Below are 13,200 nucleotides of genomic sequence, written 5' to 3'. Positions count from 1 at the left end.
CTCAAGGACTCGGCTGGAGAGTGAGGTGACCTCCGCACGAAGGGAGCCCAGGTTATCCTCGGTGGCGCTCACCCTCATCTCGATCTCTGCCACCCGGCCGTCAGTCCTCTCGATGTGGGCCTTGATGGAGGATATGGTGCCATTCATATCATCGAGCTTGGAGTGGAGTGTGGTGAAGCCCTCGTGGATGAATTCCATCATGCTCTGGGCGTCGGGAGCATCAGACGGTGATGGGTTAGTTGGAACCTGCTCCGTTGCCTTCTCGGCCGATCTCGACTGAGTCTTTGCGAACATGTTGATGGAGCACTGTTTTTTTCCCGTTCCTTTGGTCATAATGTCGAGAGGGGGCAACCCCGTCAGTCCGGGCACATAAAGGAGATGATCGAGGCAATACAGATGGGGGTTGGGTCACAGGTGGAGGGCCGAAGTGCCGGGCCGGCGCCCAGGGTGCACCGCAGGAGGCGACTGTTGTAGGCGTATAGACTGCCGGTAGATTGATGGGCCATGGACCCTCAGGTGCTCGTCTCACACCAGGGGTGGATGGGTGATCCAGGCCAGTAGCGAGGTAGCTGTAGTAGTTGTTTGGTAAGTTAATGCCGTAGAGAAGGCTGTTATTCAGGTTCCTGGTTGGCGATCCAAAGAGCAGGTGGTGAGTGGCCGAGAAGGCGCGTAGGAACAGTGGTAATGAGTCAGAGGCACCTGAATGGGGTGCGAGGGAGGCTTATGGTATCCAAGAGCAATGCAGGGAGATGGCCCGATGAGATGCAGAGAGTAAACAGTTGGTGCTCCGAGCGTCAGTAGAGAGGTGATCCCTAAGGGTCTCAGTGGAGTGCAGTAGCAGTCTCTCTGTAGGATGGAGGGTAGCCAGGTGTTTCAGGAGGTTTGAATGATGCGCCTCAGTAAGGGCCCGTGGTTTCCATGGTGTGTCAAAGGTAGGGGGGCTCAGTGGGTTAAGCCAGAGTGTGCCTGGACCCAAGTATCCACCGCCGCCCAGTCCAGGAAGACACAAATGGAGATGGTAGCCAATAGGATTATAGCCCGCAGTGGGGGAGAGGCGAGCAGCACCCCTAGCCCCCAATGCGTTTGAGTCTCTTGATGCAGGTATGGTAGGTTGCTAAAGGTCAGAAAGAGCGTCACGAGTCCACCAGTCGGGAGGCAGCCAGCCGGGGATCGGCAGATCAGGTGTTTGGAGAATGGACACAGGGCGCCACCCCTGCTAGCTCATTGGGCTATGGGCAACTGGTCTTGGAATGATAAATGTGAGCAGGGGGGGCAAGGGTGTACAGCCCCGTAACAGTAAATCCCATGTGGCTGTCTCAGGCTTAAATGGCGTGTTCCTTAAGAAGATCCACGTAGGTTATGAGGCACAGGTCCGTCCCAGGGTGCAAGCAGAAAGCAAAGTCCAGCCTGTTTAAAATGGGGCTATGGTGAAGTGCCTGCGCCCCGTGCCGTGGCACTCACTGGATCCTCTGTTGTAGCCTGGGTCTCGTGCCAGGCACGCCCCAGGGATCCCGGAGCATTCAGATTAGTAGGTGAGAGGCCACGGGGAAGGTGGGAGAACCCGGCCGTGGTCCCGATGTGGGAGGGCTGTGTCGCTGCAGGAGGTGCGCTGGGGGGCCCAGAGGTCTCACGGACTCACCGTTCCCGCCGCGAGCGCGGTCGCCGTATATATGGGCCATAGGCTCTGGCCCTGATGAGTTTGATCCTGGAGTAGGGCCCGGTCAATGGCACGCCACCTGGGAAGGGCAGCGGAGCAGGTCGCTCTTCACACACAGCAGGGCGCAGAGCCCCCGTACATCCACCGAAGCAGGTATGGACTTGGTGGTCAGCGACGACCCGAAGATCGAGCAGATGGGGAGGGGAGGAGGCGGACACAGCACAGGGATAGTGCCCCTCCCCCACTGCAGGCCCCAGATCCACGGGCTCTCAGGGAGACTTCCCTGGAGGGAAGAGGCGGGTCGGGGCAATGGAGAGTCTCGGTCGCCTCCTCTGCAGGCTGTAGCTCCGTAACGGGGCTGAGGTTGTGCTCAGGAGTCGGACAGGATCACGCTAGGGTACACAGGAGATGGTACCAGAGGTTGGTGCTTGATTCGAACACATACCGCAGCAGGATTGGAGGAGGAGCGCGCCTCACGGGACAGAGCTCTCGACTAGGTGGCCATTTTCCTTCAGCGCAACAGTGCCCCACCGAAATGAGGAATTACTTGGTTTATTTTCTTTTACTTCCATGGGATTCCTTTATAGTTAGGCAGTATTTATTTGGGCGAATTTGCTGTTATATGCATGCAGTAATAAGAATGGTCCGCCTGATTCGGAGTCATGCAGAACCTTCAGTTATACCCCATTTTGGAGCACAATATGGGTATCAATAAGGACTGCATGCTGTCATTTCCTCATGTGCTGTGCTCAAAACCAACCGAAGAAGAATGTTCACTTTCTCATTGAACCTCTGCAAGTGGCAATGTGGTGAAAGAGGCAGTAATCCTGTTACCTTCCCTTTTTTTCCACACCATCGCGCTCAAAATCAGGCCCTTAAGCTTAGCAATGATGCACTGAACGAGGGGAATCTGAGGCTAGCTGGTTACATAATCTTGTATTGGTAAGAAAGATAAGATCTATTTGTTGCCTGCGTGAAGTTTTTAGAAAATTGACATGTCAGCGTGTTCTGCTGGTGTTGCCTTGGAAATACATCGCTCTGTTCTTTGTAACATGTGGAGGAGAAGATTGCCCTTCAAGGGGAGATGCTGGCATTTTATGAGGTGCAAATGTTCAGTGAAAGAGTGTTTGTCCCTGACAAAGGTTATGACACCCGTGACTATGCTGTGATTTCACTTATACATGCTTGTATAGGCTTCACATGATACCAAGTGGGAACCGTTCATTAATTCGCATGTGACTTTCCAGACAGAACCCCTTCATGTTTGATCAATAAAAAAACACCCTTTGAATGGGGCCGAGGGTTAATAGGTTGTCTCTATGATCAAGCTGAGACAGAGGCACTGTGAGGCAGGGCTGTGGTGGTGGCAGTGAGTCTTTGCTGGTGTGGAACCATGGGAGGGATTGCTTTGTAAGTGTTGTCCGGCTGCTTTCTTTTGTTAAACACACCATCCTTTTGAAATACAACCTCAAGAGCTATGCGATTTTAACGTGTCCCTAAACTGGACTCAGTGCACTAAGGGCCGTTTTCTCAGCATCCTCTACAAAGCGAAGAGGGAATGGGTATCAAACTTGGATCCTCTCAACGGAAACATGAGGACTGCACTCTCATCCATGTAAAGGAGTGCTAGGTCCTTTGCCTGCAATACACAGAGCAAACAAAATGAAACCAACTGTGAGAGCTAAACATGAAGTTCCAATACACAAAGTACCACATATCAAAGGCAACAAACAATGATTTGTGTGCACCAATTACTTACTGAACTACACTCTGACATCGGACTAAATTGCATGTCCCATAATGACGTTTTCTACGGATCAACATCTTTTCACAGATGCATTAATTAAAAAAAAAAAAGTTTTTTTTTGAGGACCCGCGTGTTGTATTTGGAACACGTTCTGATCTCCACAAATGTTCTAAGAATGAATTTCAAAAGAATGATGGTTTTCCGTGAAAGGCCTGGCCCTGTTAATGGGACCATAGCTGTATCACAGCACCTTGTAAGGGAGCTACTAGAAATGTAATTCTGCTCGTGCCAGGCCCTTTTCGTTTCATATATCAACACGTTTTATGAAAGAGATGCTAAAATGTACAGTGTCGGGCCTCCTCTAGGTTATTGTATGTCACATGAATCGCAAACATACTCCACATAGCAACTCATTTTAATAGGTCGCTGCTACCGCTTGGAGACTGTCCCGATTCTGTAATGGGCACTGGGATTTCTCTATTGAGCCCACATGGGAGTTCCATGTGGGCTCAACAGCTGAATCCAGGTGCGTCTGTGGCAGCCTGCAGGTGAATAGAGATGCCCAGATCCTTTGTGTGAGATTAAGATGCCCACACCGGATTACACTCTGGTGCAAGGATTTGGCCGAGATCATGTTGCTCACGTGTGAATCGAGTGAGTTCTTAGACCCGGAGCGATTTCTGATATGTACAAGGTCCATTAGATCACAAGGTTACAGAAACTGTTCACCAGTGCAAGTACAAAGTTTGTACGGTATTGGCACTAGGACAAAGTTTGCCCTAATTGTAAAAACACTGGGACACATTAAAAAACCATTGCACCTCGACAAGTGCAGTTTGGCATATTAAAAGCATCAGTGCTGAAATGTCCTTAGTGCTAAAAAGATACATTTTTATGCATGTTTGCATCAGGTCAAAGTGTGCCCTAATGCTAATAACATTCCGTATTAACCTTGCCCTGGAGGAAAAATGTAGTGAAAATGCATCTTTTTTGCACAAGGGCATATATTTCCCTGGTGCTTTTAATATGCCAAACTGCACTTTTCATAACAATAGAGACTTTATTCTGATGCAGGAGTGTTTTATTATATTCATTGGAACCCTCCATTAGCACACTGTTGGGGCGTGACTATTTAAAACTGGAAGGCACGTGCAGAGAAACCAAGTGAGGAGGCTGAAGGGCAAATATGGAAAAGGAGAAACTAATTGGCAACCCTAGCATCCAGGGTGCCCAAAGCCCTAAACGTTTTCTGGATGGTTCTGTTCAACAGGCTCATTATTGGTAAATATTGATGGGGAAAAAGCTATTATTTGCTTAGGAGCCATTTGTCCTTCTGCCAAATAAGAAAGAGCAGCATGATAAAGAGGAGACCAAGAACTTAATGGAACAAAGTACAGTAGGCACTGAAGTTGTGACAAACAAATCAAAGCAGACTTCTAAATTAGAGCAATCAGGTGTGGAGTTACTGCCCACTATTCCGATCATATATCCTGGAGCATTAAAAGATAGGAATAATTGGATTATTCTAGAGGAAACCTCTCCTACGGCTTGTAGCCCATTTTTAAACAGAACAGTCCTTCTTTCGCTTTTTAAACACATTTCCTACTTAGCGGTTATTCAGTCCATGGATATGACGAAGATCGAGCTACCATCTTGTAATAGTGCAGTCAACTGGGAATTCGTGGAATTTACTTCACCATTGATGGTGGCACTGTTGAAGATACACTCAGACTCACTGTTTGACGCAGGATTTTCATTAATTGCTTGTAGGAAGATCAAAAGGCAGGCAAATCCTTCAGAAGTCCAAGGTCCACATCTGTCTAAGCAACTTGCATCCACAAACTCTGAACAAGATGTTCTTCGAGCCCTGAAACTTTAAGGCACCACAGTAAGAGGTAGCACACCCCAAAGGACTATTGGATACTGGTGTTCTCACATACTGGGTCCTATTGACCAGAGTTGTCTCCAACCGGCCTGAGATGTATATCTTGGAATACAACAGGTTTTCGATCTTTTCTTGACCATACTGAGGGTCAAAAATTACTGGAAACCTCAGATGTATTTTTAATTCAGGAGACTTGGTGCACAAAGACCTTATATATAGATGGTTTCCACATGCTTTGCTTAAATACTACCCCCTCTAATAAAGGCCATGCCAGCGGCAGACTGGCATTGGAGTAAAGGCACATTTTAGTCTGACCCCTTTTATTGTATTGGGAAAATAATCTAATGTGTTTATGGGTAGTTTGCAGTTTTTCCCTTATTCAGATACTGAAATCTTAATTATTAATATCTACGACCCACCTAGTGGCCTGTTAACAAAGTCTGTTCAAAATACGGTGTGTACCGCCATTCTTCAATGGCCCGAGTAGTCACCAACAGGGTATATTCTATTGGCAGGTGATTTTAACAAAAGGGATCTGCACCTAGGGGAGGAAACCGCATATCCAGGTTCCTTTTCCAGTTTCGAAATAATTGATTATTTTGATTTGAAATTTTCAGACTTCTGTGTTAGTGGCAATATGCCCCTTTTCACCTGGTTTTATGGCATTTTTAAGTCACACATTGATTATGTGTTATGTAGCTCAGCTTTGTACTCATGCTTTACTAATTCCACTATCACCCACAACAGACTGAGTGCTCACACAGTATTAGCCAGGCATATGAATATCAAAAACCAGCCACTGGTGGTCATTTGTACTACTACCTCTAACTCTAACTTCCAGAGAAATCGTCTTAGATGATCAGGGGACAATATTAAGTTCACCAATGAGAAGTTATCTCTCAAATTATTTGATTTGGTTAAAGCTTTTGAAAGATCTGAATGGGGTCTTGGTTAAATGCTCTCTATTATAATCTTACCTTTGGTAAATAAATGAAGACCAATAAAGAATAATGTGACTCATAGTTTTGCCCCCTTTGATCACATTGTAGCAGAGCGTAAAACGCTATTTGAAAGGAACACATTGCTGAAAGAACCAACCTTGAATAAAATATCGAGGAACGATAAGAATGCAGACAAATCTGAAACCAAAATACAAAAATTGGTTAAAACAGCTCAGGTTATCTCTTTGAAGTGCCAACCGGCAGAAATTATTGTTTTGGCTAAAGACACATGATACCCGTAAATTATGACAGTTTTGTAATGACTTCCACAAATCATTCTCTCCTCAAGAGCTTAATCCTATATCAAAAGCAATGTGGTCACATTACATTCAGGGCCTATATTTGACACCATTAGTGTACCCTCCTGAGTTTAATCCTGTGAGGCAAAACAACAGTGGGAGTGTCATTGACGGTCATCAGAGTTCCTTTGAACTTGATATCCGGGAGGAAAATTTAGTAAGACTGATTGGGCAATCAAAATCGTCACAGGCCTCCAACCCTGACACTATTCCCATTGTAGTATTCAAGGAAAGCCTGATAGAATGGGCCAAGGTCCTCAACGTACTGTTTACACACATTATTCAAACTGGTAACATCCCAATTGATTGGAAGCGATCGATATTGGTCCCTATTTGTAAGAGGGGCAGTCGACTGGAGCCATCAAATTATCGCCTACTGGCCATGATGGACTCCAGTCAAAAGCTTTTTGTGAAGGTACTTCTAGAACAACTTTCCCTTTGGCTTGAGGAAAGTGATATATTAGGTATTTTCCAAACTGGATTCCGGAAGTCCTATGATACTATGACCAATATTACTACGTTACAGTTTTTGATCTCCTCATACTCTGAGGTAAAAGGTGTCGGCTTGTATTGTTGCTTTGTGAACTTTACTAAGGCCTTTGATCTGGTCTCAAGAGTCAAATTATAGGAGAAACTATACTCCAACTAATGGTGGCTTAGAACAGGGATGTGTATTGTGTCCTATTCTGTACAATTTATACACAGCTGATGTAGCCGCTGTACTGAACATTGTACGTAATTTCCGACCTAAAATAAAGGAGATCAAATTCGTCAGCATCTCTTATCGCTATAATCTTCGATCAGACTCCCATTGGCTTGGAGTGGTCATTAGCTGCTCTTGTTGAATATGCAGAAGCTAATAATATGGTAATTAATAAACTTAATACCAGAACAATGTGCCTTGGTGGTAAACAGGTAGAAAAGGCCAAAGCTAAATGCATATAGATAATGATCTTCTGCAAAACGTACAGGAATTTATATATTTGGGTTTTCCTGTAAAGGTAGGAGCAACAGCCTCTTTCAACGAAGCATACGTTCATGGACAAGTCTGGAAAAGATGGCTGGTCACAAAGAACTTAATAGAACATAATGGTGGATGGAATATTAGCGGCTTCTTTCAAATCTATAGGACTAGTTTAATTCCTGCTATATTGTATGCCCTTGAAGTCTTGTCAACTGAGCAAGTACAGTGGCTGAGGAAATTAGAAGCTTAAATATTGTGAACCATTATAAATCTCCCTCAAGCCATTCCGGTCGAAGCCTTGAGGCTTGAATACTGCCTGCCCTCATTATATTCACTGTGGAGTATAAGAAGAGTATTATTATATGCTAAATTGGGCAAACAAGATCGTAGCTCAAATATTCTCTTAATATTGCTTTGGTGGCGGCCTTTCTTCAGTTGCTTTAAACCCTTTTATTGCAGAACTGCAGAGATTTTCAAAACATCATCTGACAATGTTTGGTCTTGATTGTAACATGCTGGTAAATTCTCCTGGTTATGAAAGAAATATCAGGCAGGAGTCCCATCAATGGGACCTGATATCTAACATTGAGAAAGTGCATCAATATGTACGTTATAAAGAATATTCATATCATAGTTTTTGTGGAAACATACCTTGTAGCTACTTAACCAAATGCTGTAGTATTAATTTAAAGTGTTTCATTTTGTGCACAAATGAATATACCAGCCATTGGAAAGCTTCTGCATTGTTTGCAGGAAGATCTTTGCAGATGCTGTAAATTAGAGACTGAGATTGCTCGACATATTTTAACATCATGCACAGCCCTGAATGAGATTTATAGGAGGGAGTATGGAAATTCTGTAAACTCAATGGAAAGTATTCCAGAAGACCAATTTTGGTCCACACTAATGGGGGCCCAGTCTATGGTAATGAGTTCAGCTGTGTATGAAATTTGGAATTCTAAATGTTATCTCAGCTTTTTAGCCGAATATAAGTATATGTGTTTGTTGTTATAATAGAATCAAATGTATGCATTTTTTGATGTAAGTTGTTTCTTAAACTGTTATCTTATTTGATATTTTATTTGTTTTCTTTATATTTTGTAATGTTCTTAAAGTTTATAAGTAATTGAACTAATGCAAATAAAAACATAAAAAATAAAAATAAAACAGATCTAGGGTTACAAAGATATGACGCCAAAAATATAAAAAGATAAAAAGACCATGTGACCCATTGGCTCACATACAGATATAAAGCGTCTGAAAATTGTCTGGTGGCTAAACATATATAGCAGATCAAACCATTTACAAGACTTTATTGAATTTTGGTTCTGCAATAGAGATTCTTGCAGGGAAAACAGCAAGGAAAATAAACTATGTCGCCCATTTAAAAATTACTTTAAGGCTACCCAGAACCACTGAAAATATTTATTTTTACTTTGCATAATATTGCCACTAAGTAAAACCTGCGTTATCTTGCATTCAGAGGTCCTCTGATCACACCATATAGAAACCGTAGTCAAAATAAGAGCACCCAGAAGTAACGCTGTTTATTACAGCCGGGAAAGCATAAATCAAGCAGAGCAGTAGGCTGGAACTGGTTGATGAGAGCTAAAACTGGGCGGACAGCGCACATTAGTTTTATAGGATGAGTACAATAGTCGAAGCATTTGACACTATTATGGTCAGAATGTACATAGATTCCAACGTTCCCAGGACAGTCATTGGCTGTGTTATGTCATATCCTCAGTGCTGAGCATTTGTTAGTGAAATGTGATTGAAGCAAAGTGGTCAAGATTATTTCAACACATCCATCCAGTGTGGCACAATGATTCTCACCCAGCCAAGGAACAATTTGTAATTAGTAATATAACATTTGTGCTGACCGCTGGGGCTTTATTACTCTGCCATTGGTCAGCACCATTGTGAAAAAGACACAAGACACCCTGCGTCTGGTGGGAAGGGAGAGAGTCATACGGTACCTTCCTAATATTGGCCTTCGCAGGGCTTGTAGTGGATAGGCTGCCCACCTCCCAGGGACACAAAACGTACTGCTTAATTGGTTGTTCCAGGAACGCCACTCCGTTCAGCTTCCTTTCACATAACCACTTGCTGATAGGCATTTGTAGCCATGTGAACGAATCACTGGCTCAGGTCCACCTCCACTACACCCCCGAGTACCCTCTGGATTGTCTTGCTGCCCCATGTTGACATCACCCAGTGAGGGTGCAGCTTGCTCAGTCTGCCTGAGGCCTGTCCCCCGCACTCCTGGTCGGCTGAACGTTGATCATGTGCTAGGAGCAGGTTTTCCCAGGCATTGAATTTTCCCCATAGAATGTGTTCTATTAGGAATAGGTCATCTCTTTTGTATGCAAATTATACGTGGGTCCAATGGGCTATTAATATATGTAATGCATCCCCACTCCCGCAATCCCCCATGTGTTCTCTTCCCATGCTATGACAATATTTTGTTGTCCCCGTGTTGTCCCCGCCACCTATGCTCTCTCACACAGGTTGTAGGTCTGACCCTCTATATAGCGGTGGTTCAGCACCTTCAATACACTCTAACAATGCTTCTTATGACACTCATGGGATGGACTTATGTTTTGCCCCCAAAAACAAATTACATAAAACATAAACATTCCTATTTTTCATCTGAACAACAAACATAATATGCATGAGAGTTGGCCAATGTACATACTGAAATAAATAGATTTTGGAAAGTTCTACCTTTGTGGTCAGTGACATATACACTTTACCGTGATATTTGTCCACCATATTGAATTATGTTATGTGACCTCAGTGGGTGCGCTTTTTTGGCTCATTTTATAGAGAAAAATGTACTGAAACAAAAAAAAATGTATTGTTATCCTATAGTATTATCGATTTCTAGTGGGCTAGAGCAGGTTGAGATGAAACAACTAAAAATCTGAGAAAATAGCATGGCACTCAGTGTTTTCCAATGGGCAGTGATAGGGTTAAACATATCCTGAACTAAAAGACATTCTTTGGATTGAAGATATTTGTTCTAAACGTAAAAGATAGATGTTCTTCACAGAATCCGAACAATTAGCCTGTGTGATTTTCTCAAACACCAGAATTGCAAAAAAAGTTATTAAAGGACAGCGGATTTTGACAACCATTCGTAAATCAAACATCGAAATTCAATGAGATTTGACCAATGCACACTTTTTGAGAAGGCTTGCAACTTGCTTTCTGCAGTTCGCAGAGCCTAACAGAGGATTCTTATCATGAGAACTTAGAACAATAAGTGCTCCGGTCTAGCTCTATTGCCACACAATTTAGTTGACGTTGTGTTTCATTTATTATTGCCAGAATAGCTATATTTGCCAAAAATACTGTATAAAATACCCTAATAGAATTAATTAAAGGAAGTGTAATTTTGCAGAATGTGGAGCTAAACGTATGATTATTTTTGTATCTACAACTCTCAGATATATTGAACTTTACTCATGGCATGTGCCTTTTAGAGGAAACAATTATAAATATTGTACGTGATATTTGAAAGTTAGAACAGTACGTCTAAAGTATTCTGCTGTCCAACACTAGGAGCTAACACGGCAACCCGCAAACTTAGCTTTTAAGAGTCCTCTTTCTAGTGGCATGATGAATGATGGCCCTTCTGAGCGCACGAGCCACTAAGCAAATGTCTGTGTAGACACTGGTCTGGAGGAAAATGCTTATTGACTAGCCAAACTACCCTAACCCTCGTTCATCTACATTTCTACCCTGGCAAGTTAACATTTTGCTCCAGGACATCCTTTGCTGCACTTACCTTGCTGGTTTAAAAGCCGTGACTTTTTGCAATGGTAAGCGAGCTCCTGCTCGCAGTGTTCGGCATGGATAATTGTAGCCTGCAGCTGCTCTGTGTTGGCACTGTACTTGAAAGACACGGTGTGGGGATTGTAACGATTGGCACCTTTAACCCTGGTCAAGTCGGTGTTGTTGTGCTGCATGATCGTCCACGATGTGTCTGGTAGAAAACAAGGGGGGGAAACAGAGGTCACATTGAAAAAACAGGAAACATATTGAGGCAATAAAGAAGCGTGCAAAATATGTGTTTCAATGGCATATTGGAAACATATTTTTTGCTAGTTCTCTATTATTACAGATCCTGCTTGATAAACAAATGATTGGTGAATGGTAGAGTAACATAGTTAATATAAGTGAAACAGTATTTAAAAAAAAATAAAAAAAACTGCATGTACTTTTTAAATGTGGCTAATCATTCATATGTATGCATCATTCAACACAAAATACAATGTTTTAAATAATAAATATTGAGCTGATTTCCGTACGTGAGTTATTTTGTACACAATTCATGCTATGCGTAATTGATGAAGAAGAGTAGGTGTAAACTCCAAGTAGCCATGATATTCACAAAGAGTCATGCACACATTTTACAAGCCAGAAATAAAGCATAGAATGAATCGGAATTCAAAAAGACAGTGTACTAATGTATTGATTTGTATGGCCCTTAATGTGTGTAGACTATTGCTTCTTTTATGCACACATACTGTCTTTTTAGATTTGACACACGTGGGCACTGTATCACCATCTTGTTTCCAAACCAATGGTATAGCGAGGAGAGAATGAAAAGGGTGTTAAGAAATAGAATGTTTTGTTTGTATGAAAATGTCAATCCTAATGCTATGTGTTGGATGCATCCCATTTTCAATTTTTGTGTGCTGCTGCACACCATGATTTCTTCTGCCAACATATCTTAGTACAGGCATAAGTAAACGAAAGGACACTACAGAACTCTGTAATGTATCTGCAGGATAGCTCAGCGGCAAAATGCTCGTCTTGGAAGCATGACGACACAGAGCAACACAGGTTCGATCCCTGGGTCCACGCTTAGAAACATCTGGGTATTAAGTGCATTATAAATAACCTATCATATTATATCATGTATGAAGTCTGGGTTAATCACAGTCCCTCATCCTGGTCCTAGTTGCTCATCCAAGACTCTGCCCCTCATCCTTACTTCTCATTCTACTAATCCTGCACCTACCCTCTCATCCTAGTCCTATTTGTAATCTATTTGGTTAGTGTCACTTGTTCTAGTTGTGCACCCTAGTTCTAAACTCTTGCCCTTTCTCCTAGTCTCTCATTCCAGCCAGTGCCCTGCCCTCATCCCTGATCCTACTGCCTCATCCCAGTCTCTTTTCTTATTCACCCTCTCTAGTCTCTGGGCCTAGTCCTTCATCCTAGTCCATTGTCCAAGTCACTGCCCCCCACCCTAGTCTCTTGTCTTAGTCCTAGTCTCTCATACTAATCCCTAATTCTAAATGTTTGCCAGTTGGCCTAGTCCATCATCCTAGTCTGTTATCCTTGATTCTCACCTGGCTACTTCTTCAAGTCTCAACCCCTACGCTCACTTTCTTGTTATAACTTTAATTTACTTAAATGTATTCATAAAGCGCTGCCATAGGCCCAAAGGCATGAGGGCTCGAACGAGACGGACAGGCACAAGGAACAAAAGAATGGGGGTCACAGCGGGTGAAGGAGGGCATTTTTAGTGAATATGAATGTTCAAGGTCAATAGAAGAGCCAAGTCTTGAGGGCCTTTTTAAAGGCCATAATGGAGGCGTGCTGTATGAGGCTATATGGGAGTGAATTCCAAAGT

At 43.1% G+C, this 13,200-nt stretch overlaps 1 protein-coding gene across 1 annotated transcript in view; it reads right to left on the bottom strand.

Annotated features, from left to right (window-relative positions):
• LOC138510185 (contactin-associated protein-like 4) overlaps positions 1-13,200 on the bottom strand; it is a 2,554,874-nt gene that overhangs the window by 500,227 nt on the left and 2,041,447 nt on the right. Inside the window, exon 13 of the mRNA XM_069625670.1 lies at positions 11,347-11,544. Within this exon, the coding sequence (XP_069481771.1) occupies positions 11,347-11,544 (198 nt within the window). The remainder of the gene's footprint in view (positions 1-11,346; positions 11,545-13,200) is intronic.

Source organism: Ambystoma mexicanum, chromosome 6p (assembly GCF_040938575.1).
Source record: "Ambystoma mexicanum isolate Mex_15411 chromosome 6p, UKY_AmexF1_1, whole genome shotgun sequence".
NCBI lineage: Eukaryota > Metazoa > Chordata > Amphibia > Caudata > Ambystomatidae > Ambystoma > Ambystoma mexicanum.
This window is presented reverse-complemented; position numbering and strand designations above follow the sequence as displayed.